This window comes from Rosa rugosa, chromosome 2, assembly GCF_958449725.1.
Source record: "Rosa rugosa chromosome 2, drRosRugo1.1, whole genome shotgun sequence".
NCBI lineage: Eukaryota > Viridiplantae > Streptophyta > Magnoliopsida > Rosales > Rosaceae > Rosa > Rosa rugosa.
In genome coordinates this window covers 68,864,385-68,872,503 of record NC_084821.1, presented here as the reverse complement: position 1 = coordinate 68,872,503, position 8,119 = coordinate 68,864,385, and the positions used below count along the sequence as shown (strand labels likewise).

Below are 8,119 nucleotides of genomic sequence, written 5' to 3'. Positions count from 1 at the left end.
TACAATTGATTGCCTAGTACCATTTACCGCAAACAGCATAAATATCTTATAAGTTTAACTACCAATACATTGCTTTAACAGTTTAGGCAGTAGCAAGTTGAGGGGCGAGTCTTTCTCTAGTTCCCATCTCTAATGACTGCTTGAAACCTTTTCCCTTGGGAAGGAATATTCCAGGCTTAATAGCGTTACCATTACTGTGCACAGATTACCAACTGATCGAGGATGACATAAAGAATGCAGTTGTCCCATGTTTCTTGCTAGTCTAAAGAGTATCATTGTCCTTCACCAAAAAAGAAAATGGTATTGTAGTCTATAATAAGTACTGGATGCACGAAACAGTTAGTCTAACAAAGAGTGTTAAAAGTGAGAGTAAAAAAACACACAAACAATCTTTTCTGTGTCCGAAAGTGAAGAATGGGTATGTGAAGCAAGCAAGAAGGCTCCTTGAGTTGATTATAAAAATATGATATCAAATGGTTCCAAACCATATCTTGACAGATACAATAGGTAGTATGCTAAAAAATCTACTAACAGAAATCTAAGAGACAATTTGGACTAAATATACAGTATATACAGCCCAAATAATGTAATCTGCGACAGGAAATAGTTCTTCAAATAATAGAACCAAACCTGTGGCACGACGTCTCCATTCACTGCGCGGCTGCTGTAAAACCTAAGCATTACAGTAATGCCATGGTCCCAAAAAAATACAAAAAAAAAAAGAAAAGAAAAGAGGACTCTATAGCTTTTCTTAAGAGAACCTGATTGGGACAAATCCTCTTAGCTAGAGAGATCATGAATATGGAAAAAGGAAAAACTATGACCAAACTATCAATCTTCTCTAAATTTGTGAAGCTGCTATTGAGAAGAGAGAAGGAAAAACTGCGCGGCTGCTGTAAAACCTAAGCATTACAGTAATGCCATGGTCCCGAAAAAATACAAAAAAAGAAAAGAAAAGAGGACTCTATAGCTTTTCTTAAGAGAACCTGATTGGGACAAATCCTCTTAGCTAGAGAGATCATGAATATGGAAAAAGGAAAAACTATGACCAAACTATCAATCTTCTCTAAATTTGTGAAGCTGCTATTGAGAAGAGAGAAGGAAAAACTGGAATCACTGTAGATAATTAAATTACTACGGTATCTGACAGGGATTGTCATAAAAGACACTACAGTAGTACAGTATCTGAAGTGACTGTTCAACTGAATCAAACACTAATTGATGTTTGATAAAAAAAAATTAAAAAAAAAGAAGAAGAAGAAGCTATTTGAGCCAAGACAAATAAAAGAACAGACTTACAGACTCAAAATGAAAAGAAGGGAGCAAGTTTTATCACTGTATCAGTTTATGGTTCTTCTTCCCTTTTTTTTTTTTTTTTTTTTTTTTCTGGTATTCAGAATCTTTGTTCCTTCCCTGCAGCATCGTAATAAGCAAAAGGTCTTTGAAAACCAAGAACCAAGAGCTGAAACCTTTATATCTGAATTACTTACTAAATAGTAAAACGAACAATTAGGAAGCAAAGAATTAAGGCAAATTAGGTGCTAGCTAAGGCAAATCACTACTTGCAGAATTTGAGGAAGCAAAGGAATATACCGTTCGTTTTCGGTTCTTCTTTCTTTTCCGTCCAAGGACATTGAATTTTCAATGATGCACGAACCCATAAACTGTACATCATGAACAACAAACCCAGATATTGCGAACAATGGATATTGAATATTAAGGACATGAAGAGATCCCATGTTTCTCCCCTCCCATAGCTTAAAAATATAAATTAATAAGCAAAAAAAAAAAAAAAGGAGACTCAAATCAGCAACACTAAGCAATTACATACACATTCATCAGATAACCTTGTTTTTCCCTTGGATCCATTGCTACACATGGAATCAAAATCATTCAGTAAGCAAATCCAAATCAATTGCTAAACCAATTTCTTTCTTGCAGTGATATATATTGTCCATTCACCTGGTTTGAACCCCTTGTATAAATTCAAAATCTTCAAGACCTAAAAAAAAAAAAGAAAAAAAAATGTTAAACCTTCAATCATGTCAATTGTAAGTGAATGGACCCCTGCAAATACAGACGATGAATTGCATACTAAACCAAACAGTATAATGTAAAAGCTTAACCAAACACTGACATAAGAAGGGAAAGACTAAGCTAAAATGGGTCAGGATTTGTTCAAATTGTTCAGGAATTGAGATCAATTGAAAAAAGAAACTACAGGTCTTTGGGAAACCAAATTTAGTTCAATGGAGAAGTACAGAGGGGTTACCTGGAACCATAATTAGTCAGATACCTGCAAGATTTAAAGAAAACCACAGGAAAAAACCTATTAGGTGGGAAACTCCAAAATCTTTTGAAAACGAAACCCCCAAAGTTTCCAAAGAACAAATGGTGTGCAAAAATAATAATACCATAAGTATTTAGTTTTGTACGAAAGAAACCATAGGTAGAGTAATGTCCAAATCAAATGACAGGGGAGTTAATTGAATATCAAAGGAAGAAGATATGATAAACATGTTAAACAGAAATGAGGTTTCTTCTGATTCTTCCCTTGCAGTTCTAAATGCAGCAGAACTTGACACACTTGTTGAAATTTCATCAATTCTTAATATTTTTGTGGTGTCACCTCATAAAACAAAATCTACATCCAAGCAATCTGCAAGCTAATGAAGAACATCTTAACTGAGGAATAGACTGAAATCTCAACCCAAAGCCTATAAGCCATATTCAACCCCAGCGGTTAATAAACTTTCAACAACAAAAACAAAGGAAGAAAACTATGGTTGTATTTACTTTTCACATTTTTGGGTAAAAGTTGTCACCCTCAATAGCATTGAGGTACCCTCAACAATACTATGATATATCAAAAAGACCTTATGACAAAGGAAAAAGAATTCAGAAGTAGCAATTTCCATGACAGAGAATATGGAGAAAATAACCACGAATGAAGAGAGTAGTTAAAACCCGGATAATAGATTTAGGTCCAACCTTTGTTGTCCAGATTGCCGAACCCAATTCACCACACAAATAACCAAAACGAAGCACTTTCTGCAGCCCTTGAAGAGCACAAATTATAGAATCAATTACTAAATCAGAAACGATATACTCAATTAAGCAAAAAAAAAAAAAAAGGAAACAAACCATAAGAAAATTGGTGCAATTGGAAAAACAAATTAGTTCAATGGAGAATAGATGAGAAATTACTTGATACCTGAACCAAAATTATCCGAAGGAAAATCCGAAATCTATGGAAAAAGAAACCCTAAAAATCATCCAAAGAACAAATTCTGAACGGAGTAAGGATTTTAACGTATTTAAATTTTAGACTTATTTTACTCTTTTCCTCTTCTTGGCCATGTCTCTCCTTTATATGTTAGTTGAAGCCATTTTACTCCGATCACCACGATCTCCAAAGTCGTCGTGCACATGGCAGTTCATCGTTCGTGCGTCTGGCAGTTAATCGTTCGTGCATCTGGTGGTTCTCTCTCTCTCTCTCTCTATGGCGATGTTTATATTCCGTGATTTTTCTTGTATGGCTTTTACAATAGTGCCCATTGAAACCTTTTTTTAATTTATTACGTGGTATGTACTTGGCCTGGTTTTTTAGGCAATTTCATTTTTAGTGAAGCCTTTGACACCAAACTCTACGCTTCCATTTCTAATAGTAAAGATATGCGAATAATTACAACTACTCGCATATTACATTAGACAGTTAACATACATACGTGAATAATAACAACTACCCGCATATTACATTAGACTAAGGGCACCCTTAAATTAAAGTCTATATAAGCAGCAAAATAAATTCACTTGGATGCTTAAGGCCTCTGTTTCTCTTCACTCTGTTTCCTCTTCTCCAGAGAAGAGCGCTGCCTCAAACCTGCTATAAAACCAGAAACAATAATGGTGTAAGGGAGAGCAAGAGTTTAAAAATCTGGATTGAGAGCAAGAGTTACAACGCATAAGGTGTCTCATTCATCATATGAAAATCATAGATGTTTTGTACTGTTTCCAAGACTAATCATAAGGTGTCTCATTTATCAATTGACATGATTAGATTTTCAACATAGTAAATGGATTCTTATATGAGCCTTAGCAACCTACTCGGATTGAAGATCGATTGGTCCTTCCTTTAATCATTCCTATTTTCTCTAACTTTTTTGTTCAGTATTAATCTTGATGGAAGCTGAGTAAAACAGTAACCCAATTTCAATGTCATCAACAGCCAAAATATATGAATACAGAACAACAACAACAACAAGAACAAGAGGCCACCGCCGAAGAGAGAAAACTAAAGATTGCGTGTGATTACACAAAAATAGATCAATTCAGCAGTAAGAAACGATAAAATTGAAGAAAAAAAAAACAATAATAATATCAGAAATTCTAAAGGAAGGAGATTTAGATCTAGAATGAATGAATGATAATAATATCAGAAATTCTAAAGGAAGCAGATTTAGATATAGAATGAATGAATGATAATAATTATCAGAAATTCTAAAGGAAAGAGATTTAGATCTAGAATGAATGAATGAATGAATGATAAAGAAGAAATTCTTACTTGGTGACCTCCCTTTCCGTTTTGACGACGCGTACGAGCAAGGGGGTCGTCCCCAAAAAAAAGATGGCAAAAGATGCACAACTTGCGGCTTTCACAGCGAGTTGCACCTTTGCACGAAAGGAGGGATCCGCCATCGCATAGCCCTCTCTGAGAGAGAAAACTTTTGACCACATCGTCATTCTTGCCAACATGATATCTACTGGGATTTTAGGGTTCCACAACCTTTATATATATATCCAAATCTACAACTACTCCGTTAAAGGGCCCAACACAAGTCCATAAAAATCCCAATTCTGAGATTAAAAGGCCCATTTCTCCATGGCATCATTTAATTTCGCAGGCTCTCCATTACTAATGATTCTCTCTTTCGATTCCTTCTTCTTCCCCAGTTGACTGTTGGAGGGGAGGAGAAAAACCGGAAAGCTTCTCAGGCCACCGCCGGCGACGTCACCGTCGTTCGCTTGCTTTGTGTGGTCTATACTCTGTATGAAGCTGCTAGTGAAGTAATGAAAACGAATGTCCAAGGGTTTTAATCATGCTGGCTGGATTGTTATGGCCGGTTACTACTTCGATTCGATCACCTGATCAGTACGTTGATCCTTCTCGATTGGTTTAACAGCTTTCGTGTGCGTCACGTTTTTATGTATCTGTCATATGTATCTCTATGACATTCTGTGATTCATTATTTCTTTTATGCATTCAGGAGGAAAAGAAAGATGAGTCTCACGAACGAAGGAGCCTCAAAGAAGAAGGCTGATTCAGATTCTGAAGAGGATAACAACCTAAAAGAGAAAGGCGTTTCAAACAAAAAGAAAGAGGGTTTTTGTAGTTTTCTGTTCAGGCTAATGCCAATGTGGTCATTCTTTCAGCTTCAACGGCGAATGAAGATTGCAGAATTGAAAAGGCTGCCTGATGTTGTTGAGGTATGAATGCTGTTCCGCTGATTCTGTTTCCATTTCTGGTTAGCCTTTTGTTTCTGTCCGTTGTTTTCTGTCCATTTGTATACCTTTGATATTAAGATTGTTTTTACTGTTAATATGTACTTTCCAGGTGTGGGATGCAACTGCTTTTCTTTCTGAAATTGTTTCGGAATACTGTACTGGTGCCAAGGCATTGGTCCTTGGTGCCAGAAAAGGAAATTTCTACAGGTTAGTGATTCGCTGCCATGTTAAAACTATTTATTAAAACGTGGATGCATGATTAATTGGGTATGGTTAACCTGATAGGATTAGTAAATAGGGTATGGGAAGATCACGTCGATGAGGTTTCTTTTATATTTATATACGTGGTTATTGCAGGAGAGCGATGTGGCTACTGTGGAGGCTGTACTTGTAGGTGTTTGGCAAAAGGCACCCTTGATTGATTCATCTTTTTATGTATCTGCTAGTGTTGATTCGTGATCAGGGATAATTCCCTCATTCAATGGGATTTCCGCAATTCCCTCATTCAATGGTTTCAGATCTTTTGTGAGAGTGCTTAGCAGGTATGTCCTAGTTTGCTTCTCAGCCTCCAACCCAACTGTAAACTATAATGCCGACAACTGCAAGAGCCATTCCCATCAAGTTCTTAAATGTGAGCGCTGAATCAAAGAGAAGCCACCCCAATGTCAAGACACAAGACAGTGTTCATGTGGCCTAAAATGAATAAAACCTGGAATGACACGGCTGAGAATCTTCCGATGCAGAGGTACCGACTGATGTTGCAGAATACTGCTAGGGAGCAAGAGAGCATTGTGAAAGCAAATGCACCAGACGTCATCTTGTAATCTGTTAAAAGTTTTCCAGTAAGAAAGTAAACAACAAATGGACCAAGAATGAGAAGGGAGATAGCTTGAATTGGAGCTGTCTTTCTGAGCAATTCAAAAGAGCCTACTGAGTATTTCTTCTCATCTTCTGACTTCTGTAATGAACCTATTGAAATTTGTTGTAATGATGTACACAAGATGGCCACACAAGCACAGAGAAAACCTTTGGCATTAACTTTAACATCGGTGACGGTACATATGCCCACACCTATTATCACCACTGCCACAGCAATCTTGACTTCCCTTGAGAAATCAGAGACCACCGGAATCATGCTCAACTTCGATATCTGATAAAAGCCGACAGAGTTAAGCATGAGACTCAAGTTCATCCCCGTAATTGAGGCATTGGCCACAAGTGAGAACCAAATAAGTTCCCAAAGAGGAACATGTTTTGATGCTGAGTACCCAGATGCATTTGATATGAAACCAACCAATGCAGTAACAGAGAAGTGGAAGCCAGTCAAAATTGTAGCAAAACCAAAAGCAAAGCGAGCGGGAGGCATAAGCTGATTGTTGGCCATGATAATGGGCCATCAATCCATGCATCTCATTGCATAGCACTACATAGGACGGGATAGCCTCCACTCTCAAAACAAGCTGATCAACAAAAACCTCCCTCCCTCTCGCCTTTTTTCCCAATCTATAAAATAAAGGGAGGTAGAGACAGAGAGAGTGCAGGCTATGCTCTCACCTCCGGCCCAGAAAGAGAGATATATACCCCTTCATATTAATATCGATTGTAAATATCTTTTGCATATGTAAAAATACACCAAACCAAAAAGAAAAGGAAAAGAAAAAAAATAAACTAAATTAAACCAAACATCAGATAGATTTTGATACTTATCCAGACAAGTTTACTGTCTTACACAACATTCCCATAAAATTAAGGTACAAAACAGAACAGTCTAAACTAAGCCATGAGATATCCCCACAACACTTAGGTAGTTATAATTACATCAAGCCAGAAGTACTCGGGTTCATTTGCGAAGCTTACGGATATCCATGCCTGCAAATCAATCAAAAACCATATGTAAGACGAAGAAGTTAATGTCACATAAGAATCCTATCCTCAATGTTGAAATAGAAACAGGTTGAAGAGATAAAAAAAAATGAAAATAAAAACAGTTGATTAACAAATGAATATGTAAAGACTTTTTTTACACAAAATTAATCGGACCAAAAGAAGAATCAAAGAAGATTGCTAACGATGAAAGACTCAAAAGGAATTATATCATTACAGTAATCTGGAAAAAAAGAAAAGGAAAAAAAAAATAACAAGGAAATACAAGATATCTGAGATCTTATCTCATCAATCTTTCTCTAACCGACCTCCTCCTCTCAGATCTTGCTCGTTCATATCTACCAATCCTTTTAACGACTTGCTCGTTCATATCTACCCAGCCTTTTAGCACGTTTCGACTGAATTGTGTCCAGAGTACAGCGTTGGCTAAAATCCCGAGTGCGATAACGGAGCCTTGGAGAGCAAAGACCGCGTTGGACCATGCCATGATTGCGACAATAAGAGAACGATGCCTTTATTTATATACTGGGACACACGGTCTTGGGTTGGGCCCTTTTAGTTTCCTAGGGGTTTATGGCCTAATTTTTTAGGGAGTCCTAGTCCCATCATAGAGAAGGAAGTGGGCCGGGGGTGTATTATATTTTTAGAAGCTCAGCTCCGCTTGGAGTGAAACTTTTTTCTTTTTCTTTTGGTATGTAACTTTGGAGTGAAACTTAGTACACGTATAATA

At 36.9% G+C, this 8,119-nt stretch overlaps 1 protein-coding gene, 1 long non-coding RNA gene and 1 pseudogene across 2 annotated transcripts; 1 reads left to right on the top strand and 2 right to left on the bottom strand.

Moving 5' to 3' along the window:
• On the bottom strand, positions 1–3,339 carry LOC133729700 (uncharacterized). Its single transcript, XR_009856475.1, has 4 exons — positions 3,215–3,339; positions 2,992–3,059; positions 2,273–2,296; positions 1–2,002 (listed from the first exon to the last, which is right to left on the bottom strand). It is a non-coding gene; the product is annotated as an uncharacterized LOC133729700 (long non-coding RNA).
• Positions 3,340–5,093: 1,754 nt separating this feature from the next.
• Positions 5,094–5,997, top strand: LOC133729697 (uncharacterized). Its single transcript, XM_062157260.1, has 3 exons — positions 5,094–5,487; positions 5,615–5,712; positions 5,863–5,997. Exons 1-3 carry the CDS (start codon positions 5,281–5,283, stop codon positions 5,897–5,899), a joined length of 342 nt encoding a protein of 113 aa, XP_062013244.1. The 5' UTR covers positions 5,094–5,280; the 3' UTR covers positions 5,900–5,997.
• LOC133729695 (UDP-rhamnose/UDP-galactose transporter 2-like) lies at positions 5,937–7,890 on the bottom strand (annotated as a pseudogene).
• Between the last annotated feature and the right edge of the window lie 229 nt (positions 7,891–8,119).

Excerpts from the sequence above, each read along its gene's own strand:
- LOC133729697 (XM_062157260.1), top strand. The coding sequence starts at position 5,281 with ATGAGTCTCACGAACGAAGGAGCCTCAAAGAAGAAGGCTGATTCAGAT. Across the intron at positions 5,488-5,614 it reads GGCTGCCTGATGTTGTTGAG|GTGTGGGATGCAACTGCTTT; the intron begins GTATGAATGCTG and ends TGTACTTTCCAG. Across the intron at positions 5,713-5,862 it reads AGAAAAGGAAATTTCTACAG|GAGAGCGATGTGGCTACTGT; the intron begins GTTAGTGATTCG and ends TGGTTATTGCAG.